Source organism: Sprattus sprattus (assembly GCF_963457725.1).
Source record: "Sprattus sprattus genome assembly, chromosome: 7".
NCBI lineage: Eukaryota > Metazoa > Chordata > Actinopteri > Clupeiformes > Clupeidae > Sprattus > Sprattus sprattus.
The window spans coordinates 23,573,249-23,587,152 of record NC_137926.1 but is presented as its reverse complement, the minus strand read 5'-3'; the positions used below and the strand labels follow the sequence as shown (position 1 = coordinate 23,587,152).

The window sequence follows — 13,904 nt, the reverse complement described above, 5'->3', positions numbered from 1 at the left end:
CTGATAATTAATTGTTGTAAGGACTTCATTCTCTCAGTATCTGAGTGCAAAAGACAATGGGTTCACATAACTACGTTCGGACATATAGATAAAGGCAAGCAGGCAAACTTGTAATCATTCAATGATGTTCATAGGACAGAGGTCTAAAACCAACGATATTTTTGGAAACTGTATGGAGAAGCATTCACTTACATATAAGACAACTCAGTGCAAAAACACAAGTGCGAGCCATTTTAATTTTTTTATTTCTTCAGCTTTATTACACATTACGTAGGAGTGGTGAGAATCGTGGCAAAACAATTGTCTGATTTTGGGGTCACCACACAGAGCATTGCTCAAAGACATGTCGAACAGTGGTCATTTGTGCCTCCAAGACCGTAACCACTCACTCCCCTCACAAAACACGATAAAGTGGATTCTCAACTCTATAAGTGACATTCATTTCGACACACAACAAAATGAAGCACAATTTACAAAATATGCATCTTTCAGTATCACAACTGTACAAAGGTTTGTTTGAATTCACTGCAGATGTAACTAACTGATTTGAGAGATCTGGCATTGGCACACAAAGTCAAAGAAAGAAACAAGTGAACACTTTTAAAAATGTCAAAAGGAAATTTCATGCTGTAAATCAATCTCACCTTAAAATGGGAAAGTAGGTTACAAAATCAAGTTGATAAAATGAATCCTTTTTTGGTAACACCTGTCTTTGTTTCAATAGTATGGGTACAGCACTTTGTTTACAAAATTATCATCCAGTTTCACTGTTACAGTTAAATTGGCCGTTATGTTTTGTGTGGCTCGCAAAGAATCAAATAAGGCAATGGTAAAGGGCCTCAGAACATGGAAAATTAGATTTAAAGTTAGACGTTCCTAAACATCAATCCTTTGGGGTAAAACAAATATAATACATTATTAAACCCTATATCTCACAGAAGGCAGCCCAGGAAGATCCACAAAGAGAATTTGGTGAAAATATATTGCTTTTAGACAATCAGCAATCTATACGCTGATATAAATGAGTGTGTTTGTTCTGGGTTTTAAAAACACAGTAAATAACAGTTCAATGGCAGCGAAAAGAACTTTAAAAACAAACAAAAAAAACATAATTACATCTACATACTATCTGAAACTGTTATGGAGTGAGTTGCTCACATTTCCTTTTTGCTACAAAAAAAAAAAGACCACAAATGAAATCTCATGCACCATCTTCAGGCCATTTTGGTGTGTTCCAAAGGACACACACTGGCTAAAACCCAAGAGGGTTCTTTTCTACACGAACCCCGAGAACCTCTCCCCAGTACAGTCAGACTGGTGGAAGACCTGATGCTTTCACTCTCTGCTGCTTGTGTGGACAATCCCTTCAGATTTGATCTTGAGCTTTTAATGCAGGTGAGTGGAAGCCCCGTCCCAGCAGAGGGTATGGGACCTGCAAGAACACCTTATCCCTCTCAAGAATCTCATCTTCCAAACCGTTGCAATCATCATCATCATCTTACTATTACCATAATCTTCATCATACTCCTTATCATCAAATACTTGCCAAGACGAAGTAAAGTTAACACTGAGGCATAGCCGACTTGAGCCGTGTCACTTTAATCACCGGACATTGTAAAGGCTGCACAATACAGAATTAAAACATGTCTACCAAGAGAACATGCATTTTAAGGGTTTCAGCAAATAATAATATTAATAATAATAATAAAATTTTAAAAAATCACCACCCAGAAATGATCAAAGCCTCGAAAGTTAGATATTGAAAACAGCAAGCCATAATGAGTCCTTGACATTCCTGAAAAGGGCGTATCCAGTACACAGTGCTAGGGATATAAGGATGTACCCATGAAAGTGTTGGCCCTCCCCAAGATTTGTCCTTACACCTTTAAGCTGATTAAAAAAACTCCTTTTCCAGCAGTAGAAAAACGGATGTGTTCAGATTAAATAACAAAAACACCCATTTCTAATAATTTTGAATCAAGGGGTGACACTGGGTTTAAGTCATTCTTTCGTTTAAAACAAAAACAATGTATTGTTATTATTAATGATAATAATATTATTATTATTAATAATAATAATAATACAAATAAAAAATCAATACCCTTTCCACCCCAACCCAAAATACTACCTGTCATGCTAAAATAGTGATGGAGGACCAACACTTTAGGGCAACTGGCACCGAACAGGAAATAAAGCTTATTTATTTCCAGAAAACAATTGGGGGGGGGGATAGATTCCTTGCTGTATTCAGAAGAAGCTAATAATTTAGTGTAGTGTACAAAATGCATTTCTGGGACATTTTCCATCTGATGCCATACTGTTAAGGGAAACATTATTCACATAAGTATACACTTTGTCTTGGACTTCTTCTTCTTCTTTTTGCCCTCCTTGCTCATCTTCTCTTTGTGTTTCCGGATTTCCCGAACTAATGTGTAAAACGCATCGTCAACACCCTGGGAACAAAACAAAAAAAACATGGATATCAAACAATGAGACACTGAGAATCAGTAACCCTCCACCCGCAGAAAATACAAACTGTAGAGGAGAAACCAAATTAAAAACCCGAATCATTAAGCTCCATTCCACCATATCACCGCCCATCAGATCCCAGGAGATTGCTTGAGTAAGGAGACAGCCCCACGACCTTTTGCCCCAGAATTGCCCCCAATTGAAGTCGGGCCCTGGCCCGTCACCTGATGGGTGGGGGGGCGGTTGCGTACACTTACCCCCGTCACATCACAACACATTTTTTTAGCTTGATGCAGCGTGGAGTCTTTTCTTCCTTGCTGATCTTTTTCAGCCGGTACTGTCTGATCTCCCGTACCAAAGTGTAAAAGGCATCCTCCACTCTCTGCAGTGTGAAACATAACTCCCTTCAATGTTAGGGAACACCCAGTGGCACAATATGGCCTCCGGGCTAGAGAGGAGGGATTTTAAAATAAAGGACCCGCCACTTGCGAAGTCTTTTATTAAAGCATATTAAGTAACTTCATACTGTATTCACATCCCCATGGTCTGACTATACAACTCCTGTACAATTTTGTAACACGCACACACAGTGATTGCAGAAGATTTCCAGAGGATTCAGATAGTGCTAGTAATGGGTGAAGTAAAAGTGGAAAGGGAACCTCTGGAGCTCTGGGTTTGTCTGTTTCCGCGACATGAACACACTGATTATCAATTAAAATGCTCAGGCTAGGAGCGGAGGACAGAGGAACTGGCATTTAAAGGGCAAGAGAGATTATTGTGATGCCAAGTATAGCGCCAGCTGCAAATGACACCTCTGTGTCTACAGTCTTGAGAAGAGAAATTTAGTGAGATGGATCACTATGCCCCCCACCCCTCACAAAGATCAGATTTGAGCACTGCAGAGAAGCAGAGAGAGGGGGAGAGAGAGAGAGAGAGATCTGACTGCAGAAATAGACAGCATGAGCACCACTATAAACTGAGTGACATCTCTGCACACGCACACACACACACACGCGTACACACCCCATTTCCCCCAAGATTATTTATTGCACAAACACAACGATCACCCCGAGAAATGATGGCTATGAATGTGATTTTTATTTCCATTCCTTGCAAAGACTGTTTTGCTTGATTTATCAACACCCTCGGTCATTACATAACCCTAATGGTCATGCCGGTATATGAAAATGACTCTGCGAGGAAAAAGCATGCACCACCTTAACGACAGGCCATGAATAAAAACACCTCATTAGCGATAACTATGTGCCCATCAATTACCAGTGGGCCACCCCGACAGCCAGCGAGCGCAAATGCCAGCACAAATCTGGGAGGCCAGCGGTCCATCGCTGTGCAACCACCAACCACCCTATCAAGTCTGCGTCTTCCATATCCACTTAAGCTTGTTTGTAGGTAAAAGGTGCCAGGCAGTCAAATAGTCCATTCAAATCCATTATTGCTGAATAAATTATCACGAAATCTCTTGAATGCCACAAGCATTTAGAAATATTTCATTTGTGTGCTTATTAATGTTATCTCTCAAGGCTTGTGTGTTGGGGAGGGGGGGGGGGGGGGGGGGGGGTTATAGACAATATGAGGCCCTGATAATGAGGACTGGGGAGTATAATGAGCAGAAACGGTTTATGGCTGCAGGAATAAATGGCCACTCTACATAAAAACCACAGCAACAAATGCATGAATCTCCCATGTGCACAAGCATGTAGCTAAGCACTCTCCAAATGCATATTCATAATAAGTGTATGTGTTTCAGATGCAACTATCATTTACACACATTCTGCCCTTGACTTGCGTGCTTTTCAGGTACTTGCTTCTGAGGGAGGTAGTAAGTCAAGTGCCAGTACAAAGCGAAACGCCATAATGCTTTTCATGTTGGCAGTAAGCATATTTTTAACATTATACCACATGTGCCACAGTGATTATTAGTCTAATTCAATAAAACTCATGTGTGTGTGTGAAGGGTATATCAAAAACAGAAAAGATGGCCACGAGCGTAACGACCTTGTCTGAATATACTGGAGCTTACAGACTTAACCGTGAAGCCATCATCAAATACACTTCTGGAGATGCCTGGATGAACAACTTTCAAGCCACAGTAATCATCCACATTCTCTGCCAGTCCTCACCCCGCTTAGGGCCATATTCTCCCATTCCAGACGCATGTCAGTTATGCGTATTCTCCACTGTGTGTTTCAATCATGCTCATAGCACCTCAACTTTAGAACTTCAGGAGGACTCATGAAATAGTTGTGACTAATTTGCAATACAAGTAGACTGAGTCACAAGCACGTTTATTTTGGCTGTTGCGAAAACGTGGAAAATGGACTATCATTAACCTCATGAAGGTCATTCAAATCCATGGAAAATATTATTCAGACTTTGATTACGAGCAATGGGAGAACTGTATTACGAATAACCTCAAATGAAAACATTTGTTTCTATGCATCACATAAACAAATAAGTAAATTAGCCAAACTATACATTTGCGAAGGGGCCCTTTAGAAAGACGTATTTGAGGTGTAAAAAGGTACATAAACATGCACGTTATATACCAACCAACCTATGAACTGAACCAGATGCAAGTTCAGACAAAACACTGATTATTTTGATGAGGACCAGAAAAGAATGTGGATGATTACTCTGACTTGAAATTTGTTTGTCCAGGCGTCTGCACAAGTGTAATGGATGATGGCTTCACAGTCAAGTTGAAATCGCTGAATTCAGTGTGCGTCTGTAAGCTCCAGCATTTCCAAATAAGGAAACACTCACACGGATGTGTTCTTTGCACTTGGTGAGCTCTTTTCCATCTTTAATTGATGTTGGTGGGTTTTGTTCTAATTTAACTTATTTTTACCAAGCTTGTTCACAAGATCATGTGATTTTTGTGATCAATCTGTATTTTTCTGTTTAGGAATGTAACACACCCTGACATAGGCCTAATATTTTACAGTATACTACACTGTTAACCGAAACAATGTACAGTTATTTCAGTAGATGAAAACCTAAATTTGACACTCGAATATTGTGCTTTTGTATCTTGGTGTTTGACCTTGTAGTGGTGTTCGACTTACTTCAGCCCTCAGATGCATGTAGCGTCAAGGGCAGAATAGGCATCAATTGTGTTTACGTCAGATGCACAGATGTTGAATTTGCTTGCCAAAAGCACGTTACTACCTTCCTGTCACGCAAATCATAGACTTAAGTCAAGGGGAGAATCTGTGTAGGCTGATAAGTGTGTAGCTGTGGCCTTTTTTTTGCACTTACCAGCCTTATGAGAATCACATCTTAGCCAATAAAGCCATTCATTTCTATTTAATATTTGGCTTACAGAGTACTGGATGTAAGCACTAGCCTTTAAAGACAGCTATCCACTTCAGAAAACATTCCAACCCCTATATCACATGGGGGAAAAATGGCACACAATAAATTAACTTGTGTTTTTTTTTGTTCCATTCAAGTTCAGCAAGTCACTAACTGTTTGCCCATACCTGTCTCGTCTTGGCTGACGTCTCAATGAATGGGATCCCATAGCTGCGGGCCAGGTCCTGGGCCTGCTTGGTGTCCACGGTGCGGGATGGGAGGTCACACTTGTTCCCCACCAGGACCATGGGGACATCCTCAGAGTCCTTCACTCTCTTTATCTGCTCTCTAACACACACACACACACACACTTCTTAAATTACTTGACAATAGAAAACAATCTTTAAGGTTTAAAACAAACAAGGTTTTTACCACTGTCATTTTTGGGGAAACCGTATTTTTTCTCAGAATTAGGTCAGGATGAGACATGCTTCATATCTGGAAGCATCTTGTCTTTTGACTCCAAAAATGACATGTACTGCTCCTATAACCACAGTCTAACACAAGGGAAGTTTCAGAGCTGCAATGTGGAGTTTTTGTGGTCAATTATATTTCTATACCTTTTTAGATTATTCCTAAGAATTTTATCGTTTTTAATTCAGTTTAAAGAAATGTAGGTACAGTAAATGCCAGACTTGTATAGAAAACCAAAATGCATTATTGTTTAAACAAGCACTTTTGTTTTTGTTAACAAAAACTATATACTACACCGATAGTTCTGGTGACAAAACTGATGTTTCCACATTAGTCAGTCATCACTGGACCACGTCTTCACGGGCCTTGACCTTCATTGACCTTTGTTTTCAGCTATGTAAGCTAACTTTAGAAGGTCTGATTCATTCACATTCATAAGTATGAAACTAAATAAAAGATAGATAACACATTTTTATTCACACCCGGGGGTCGTGTATTCCCGAGTACTGTACTGTATTTAACGAGATGCTATGGAGAATGAACCTCTGCAAAACTATTTTAAAGTTTTCTCCACGAAAAAGTTATTTAAACTTTCCTTAGCTAGCTAGCTAGCATAGAAACAAGACAAACTTCTCAACCAGGAAACAACCCCTACCCAGTGGTGTAGTGGTCCCTGGAGAAGTGGGTATACTCTTAATTATGCCATTTTTTTTAAGCAGCCCACACAGCATAGGATTAAACGCCCTGTTTTTAGAAGTGGGTATACGCAATGCTGACTGATAAATAAGTGGGTATACTCTGTATACCTGCGTATACCCTTGACTACAGTACTACCCCTACCCTGTGATCGCAACCACTACCAGGTGTTTAAATGACTTCAGATAGACATAACACAATTCTGAGAATAATAAGGGGACATCAATGGGGCAAGGGCTTACTCTATCAAAGTAACATAGGTGAATGAGGAAGTAGGAGTCCCAACTCCCTCTTGCCCTTCTCAACCACATTAATTCAATGGTTGTGATTTCTTCTACAAGCGTGTCAGAAGATTATCGTTCATGGTAGCTACTAGGGCGCCAGGGGATTAATTAACAATTTGAGTTAAATGTTAAGCGTCCATTTCCACACACCATAACACTTAATAAACGCTCAAGAAATGGTTTTCACTATGAGGGGGAAAGAGGAAGGTGGTATTTGTGTGCGTGTGTGTGTGTGTGTGTGTGTGTCCGCGCCTGCTTGCATGTGGGGAGAGGGTGCAAGTATAGGTTTTTCTAGCTTGAAGGCCCATCCCTACTTCATACAACTTATAAATCGCTAGAAGCACTCGCACCACAACTACATGGCACAAGGTAACGTTGAATAAACTGTGGTAATACAGTTAATAATACGGCTTGTTTTATAAAATCACATAACATAATGTAGTGCGGTTAATATACTGTGCGGTTCATATTTGGGAAACTACGGTCATAATAATATCAATACTAAACATTACTGCTACCATTGCATTGGCTATATTATCTTTATGAAGGCATTTAATACCGTTTCCTACATGAGTTGGCAATAAGAGTTGCCTTCTGCCATGAAATTGCCTTCTGCCTTTACAACTGATGAACTTAAAAGTGGTTTAAATAAAAAGGTGTTTTGTTTTGGTAAATATTTCTCTCAATGTATACCTTTGATATGGTTGAAGCTGTTAGTGGTGAAGTGGTTGATATGATTGTGGATTGTGCAAATTAGCTTACGTAACATTTGCAATTTTGTTTAGCTATACAATAGTCTTTTATGATCAACTTGTTCTTATATTATTTTAGTGTACTGTGTTCTCTAATTATATGTCAACCTTCAATTATTTTCAGCGCCAACTGTGTGAAGTCATGAGGGCTTTTGGCTGTGTTTGTTAGATGAATGTTTAAATAAATGGGTCATACAAAAAGCTTTCAAGCTGAGATTGGGGGTTGTGCTTCTAGAGTGCACATGAATTTTTCACATTCAGCCACTGGCTCAATTTTGATTTAGAATGAAAGAATTCAGAATTCTAAACTGAATCATGGATGACAATGTGCTGCCTTATTAATTTAAGTTTACACCATTCACATTTTATAACGGAATGTTTGCAAATTCACTGTTACCACAACTGCATTCTTGGTACCACTTTCCCACATGTTCTGTGAGTATATATATGAGTGTAGCACCTCACCTATAGTGATGAATGTCTTCAAAGGACTTTGTGTTGTTGATGGCAAAGACACAGAGGAAGCCCTCCCCTGTCCTCATGTACTGGTCCCTCATGGCGCTATACTCCTCCTGACCTGCAGTGTCCAAGATGTCCAGCAGACACGTCTCCCCGTCAATCACCACCTGCTTCCTGTAAGAGTCCTAAAGAGGGAGGAGCCGCAGAAGGGGACAGCAGAATTGAGTTAATGCTTTACTTGATGACTTCAGTGTATTCTATAATCTTGCATCTTAGGCTATGAACAAACTGCAGGGGGAATCTGGTCCGTGTACTTTGCGGCCAACGGATTTTCGTTTTGAAATGAGCGAACCAAAATCTGGAAACAAGCTGTTTCTCCATTACCATTTGGAAATTGGAGAACAAAAATCGTGTGCTTAAACAATTAAATCAGAAATTAAAATATTGTGTGGAAATCTTCTTTCTCAATTTTGCGTAGATTTTTGTGTTGTGATCCGGAAGTTGCTTCCACGAGCTTGACAGTCACATTCAGGATGTCAGCAGAGTGCGCGCTGCAATTTTTTCAGTGTGGAACGCTAATGTAGCCTGCCTGTGTCATTGCTCTCGGTCAGCCGTGGCAGCTCATGTGCAGGGGGCTGGCAGAGTAGCTGGGGGCGTGGACACCTGGTTAATATAACGTGTTTCTTATTGTTGAGCCTTGTGCTTGCGGTTCTGTGATAAGCAGTCACAGTGATTTACGTATCAGTAGCCGGTGTTATAACCATAGACATGTGTATATATGTATAGAGAGAGAGAGAGAGAGAGAGAGAGAGAGAGAGATATGTCAATGGTTATAACGGCCTCTGTGTTCAGCAATACAGTAATCATTCAGTACAACTCTCTCTGCGCAGTGACTGAGATCGCAATTCAAGTTGGCTATCAGGGCAGAAGTCCCTGACAACCCCCTGCTCAGCACACCACCTCCGCACATTCCTCTCAGAAAGAAACCTGTGTCATTCCAAACTGGGTAGGCCTACATAACGGAGCGGCGATATCGCCACAAGCCATTCAATTTATTCTGTTTTCTGCAATAAAACCTGCATATTTGTTTACGTGCGTCTGACGGATGTCTGACTTCAACTACTAACCCTGAGCTTCCGGGTCACAACACAAAAATCTACGCAAAATTGAGAAAGAGGATTTCCGAATAGTATTTTAATTCCCGATTTCTATGTTTAAGCACATCAAAGAAAATCAGATAACGGGTCGTTTTTTCGTTTTCCGCTTTGCTATTATCAAAACAAGAAACGGTAAATGTGTAATTCCCCGATTTTAGTTTTCATATTTCTTAATGATAATCGGATGACAGCTCGTTTCCCGATTTTTGTTTTCTCATCTCAAAACGAAAATCCGTTGGCCGCTAAGTACACGGACCAAATGTGGCTCAAGTCTGATTTTCAATCAATCAGATATTTTCTGGAAAGTATGCACACACTTAATTACTTTATAACATATTTCTTTCATTTCAAATCGTTGCCACTTTCTCAAGTGGCTGTATATCCAATTATTATTTAAAAAAATGTAAACGATCTATGGCCAATCTGGGTGAGAACAGGCAGATTGTAACTGGTGTTCCTTTCCCCATACTACACAGCACTGTGTGTTGTAGTTGTTTTTGGGGTCATATAAATCAGGTTCCTTTCCCAATAATGAGGCATATGGGTCTGTCAAACATGAATGTGGACAAAACATTTGAGATTAGAACCTAAAGAAATCTTTTAGCAATCTAGTTGTAGCATTGGTGTCAGCATCAAAACTTTTTTGAGAAATCCATACTATAGAGACAAAATACAAGATAATGAGGTGGAGAGATTGTGTTACAGTCAGCTTAAGGGTAATGGTTGGTTGCCTGAAACTAGTTCCAAAGTAAAATGTGCCTCATCTATGGATCTCATCCCCTACCATTTCCTTTGAGGAAATCTATCTATTTGCAATGCATGCTTCAGAGACTACACATCCTTGAACAATAGTGGGTGGGGTTTTGAAAGTCTGGGTGTCCCTGTGAAAGAGAATGGCTAGTTTGCTGAAATTGTGGCTGGCTTGGCACCTGCCCTGTTTTCAACCAGAAAAACCGGCCACCTCCGGTGTTTTTACAAGACATTTTTTGAATAGCTTCAGGAGGATGAGATTCCCAGGCTTGTGTGAAGCAGACGGAGTCCCTCACTGACAGACCAAAAGAAACACACACACACACACACACACACACACACACACACGTTACCTCTATGGTGGGGTCATACTCGTCCACAAAATGGTTCTGGATAAGCTGGATGGTGAGCGCGCTCTTGCCCACGCCACCAGCTCCCACTACCACCAGCTTGTATTCTGTCATTTTTCACCTGAGGGGAAAGACATTGACATACAGTTTGCATTTAGTCTACTACAAATACATGGTCCACAACTGCATACATGATCATTATATCATTATCCAACAAATTCATCCAGCTGAAAGGTGTGTGCACCATCACAGTGCATAGAACTGTGACTATAGTTGAGTTGATGCAAATGTAGGCTACGTAGCCTAAATATAAACATAAACATGGTCTGCTCATGGTTCTACTGAAGGCCTCCAGTCTTCAAGGAGCTCTGTGCATTTATGTGATCAACCAGACTGAGTCAAACACACCTTACAGATGACTGAAGACAATCAGCTGATGTATGAAAACCACATGAAGCATGCATCATTTAGCCACTTCATTGTTAACTCAAAAAGTGGCTGAAACTACAGGGGAGTTTTACAACAAAACATTTAAACAACATTTAAGATCCAATATTGTTTTAACGGTCTTCTAAATTCAATGTACTCCAACGTATGTAATTATTATGTGTCAAGCTATAGACTTCGAATCCTGCAAAACCCTACGTGATCAATAGTAGCAATATTGCCCATGGTGTTTAAGTTACACTGGGTAGGCTATTCCTTACATTAATAAACCTATTGTAAAGAACGTGTTAGGAGATTCCTGGCTAACCAAATGAGATTCAGGGAATACGTAACTGGTTTAAGAAGCAACCGTGTTACCTGCACCAAATGCAATGTTTCTGCTTCTTCAGATGTGGCCTTCATACACCTCAAACCTCTAACCGTGGAGAAATCGAAAGCTCACCCATGATTGGCCGAATGACTCTCTTCTGAAACAACTAGTTATTCGCCAGCAGGGTTATGCCCTTTTAGTCACATTATTTAATTTGATTATCGTGACTACCTTGGGATATTTTCAGAATACTCTACTATAGCGTGTACTTGCACCTAGCAGGCAAGGATACTTTGACCTCCATTCCTCGTGAGCATTTTTTCGAAAAGCATAGAAAAATAAAACAAAAAGAAGCGGCATTGAAGGAGAACCTGACTTCTTCTATAGTAAAATAAGATCCATGGCCTATGCATCGCCGACTCTTTTATTCAAAAGTGAAATTGCCTTTGTTGTGCCATTAAGCCAATAAAAGGGTGGAACACAGCAGCCCGGCATGCTCAGTTTACGTTGGAGACCTCATAGCTGTATAAATCATATGGTGAGCCCACCGCCATGACCACCGCATTGAACTGCATTGCAGGGCCGGACTTTTAACATCAGGGCGTAACATCAGAACTATATTGTTTCAAAGCTGCACATGATAGTTCGAAACAAAATCGTATCAGATCCAAATGTAAAACAACCGCACTGTCACTTACTACTATGCAACAATCGAAAGATTAGGCATAAAAATGCACTGTCCTCTTTCCTTTACCTTTGGTGTTCCAAGTTCCGTGTCCGAAGAACCAATAACTCAAGCCCTCAGTCGTCTTCTTTGACACGATCTCGCCATCTTTGAATGTAAATGTAAACTATTACAACAGTATTTCCTTAAATGCGTATTGAACATTTGAAGATCCACTGAACACACATAGGCCTATGTGCCTACAATCACATAGATAGTTGATTTTTTTTCCCCCCTCGCTAGTACTCCCCCATTTGGCCTGCTTTCTCTCTTTCAACACGACGGACGGAGGAGGTTGGCCTGTACATAAATATGGGCGGATACACCGTAGCGTAGAGCAAAGAACACTTACCCAGAGAGCCGAGTTTCTTAATTCCAGCTGCTTTCGATAGGACAGTGTGCGGAGTCAATACGCTTATCATAGCCTTCACCAAGGGATATTAGCCTACATCGTACTGCTTCTTCTAAACATGAAAAGAGCTCGGTCTTTCATTCTGATGAGTGCCTCTATTGGCAGCCTGCGGATATTCACACCATACGTCGATATTATTTCACTGGGAAGTCCTGACAAGCGGGTGTTAAAATTAATAAAAATTGCCGATGCACTGAGGAGTTTCTACTAAATGTAAATCACTGACAAGACTAAGAGATAGGCTTGATAACTGTATCGCTAACCAGTCGGTAGTTGGTAGAGTGTCTGCTGAACTAATTGTCCACAACTATGACAAGAGGTATCCCCCTTCCTACTCAAGCACACACAGTCGGCCATTGACCGACTCTCTGGGTTTAAATAGGCTCTAAATATAACTGAAAAGCGGTGAAGAGACGTCACAGCTAAGCGAGTAAATGATTGGCCAACTCCCATGCAGTCAATAACCTTTCAATAACATACGCATTATTTGTAGGCACATGCTACAAAAGGCAGACGATGTGGCCTTATGTCAACAGTAGGTTGCAATATTTGTCAGGGTAAAGATTGACGAAGCCTATACCTAATAATTCAAAGTCATCGCGTGTTGTGTAAATAGACTAGGCTATACAATATGCGTCAGACTCAGAACATTGGTCTATCAAATATAGTTGTTTTATCTTAGGTCAGTCAAAAGGTAATTCATGGTAAATGACAGTATAATAATGCAGCCCATTATCCTCGTCTGTCTAGTGCTACTGATCACAATAAACATTGTCAAAAATTAAATAATTAACAGTCGTCCCTTTTTATAGGATAGTTTACACATTTGAAACAGTAACCTCCTTTGCCGTGGCAAGTCTAGACTGACTTGGTGTAAAGCATTTTTAATTAATTTATTACATTTTGAAAAAAAGTATTCTGACCCTTTTTGTTGGTGGCAGTGTTGACTCTCTGACACCACTGCTTCGGAATGACCACAACTGTTTCTTATTTTCTGATATCAGCCTGGCAATTAAAACGAGTTGTGTGTTAAAGATGTGTCACAAGGGGTCAGTATAGGCACATAGTTTAATCCACAAAAACCTTCGGCAACTGCAACTTCTCAAAGGTCTTGTCCTTTGCATTGGTGTGTAGTGGTATGATTTTCTGGGGAAATTTACATTTTCCCTGAGGAGAGATGTGGGTTTTGTCCCACATATTCAACAGATTGTCAAATAGTTAATCATCTGTAAGCAGTTAGACTTCATACATTCATATTTAACCCCAATGTTTCATCCTAGCCTTAGTTCTTGTAGGCATATTGTT

The 13,904-nt window shown here is 40.2% G+C and overlaps 1 protein-coding gene across 2 annotated transcripts; it reads right to left on the bottom strand.

Annotated features, from left to right (window-relative positions):
• Window positions 1-228: 228 nt before the first annotated feature.
• Window positions 229-13,553, bottom strand: kras (v-Ki-ras2 Kirsten rat sarcoma viral oncogene homolog). Of its 2 annotated transcripts, none has more exons than XM_080842904.1 (6): window positions 13,523-13,553; window positions 12,218-12,295; window positions 10,710-10,827; window positions 8,456-8,634; window positions 5,973-6,132; window positions 229-2,453 (listed from the first exon to the last, which is right to left on the bottom strand). In XM_080842904.1, the coding sequence occupies exons 3-6, from the start codon at window positions 10,818-10,820 to the stop codon at window positions 2,337-2,339; spliced, it is 567 nt and encodes a 188-aa protein (XP_080699030.1). In that variant the 5' UTR covers window positions 10,821-10,827; window positions 12,218-12,295; window positions 13,523-13,553; the 3' UTR covers window positions 229-2,336. The 2 variants fall into 2 exon arrangements, with proteins under 2 accessions (XP_080699030.1, XP_080699029.1); XM_080842903.1 differs by lacking the exon at window positions 13,523-13,553 and adding an exon at window positions 12,540-12,942.
• Between the last annotated feature and the right edge of the window lie 351 nt (window positions 13,554-13,904).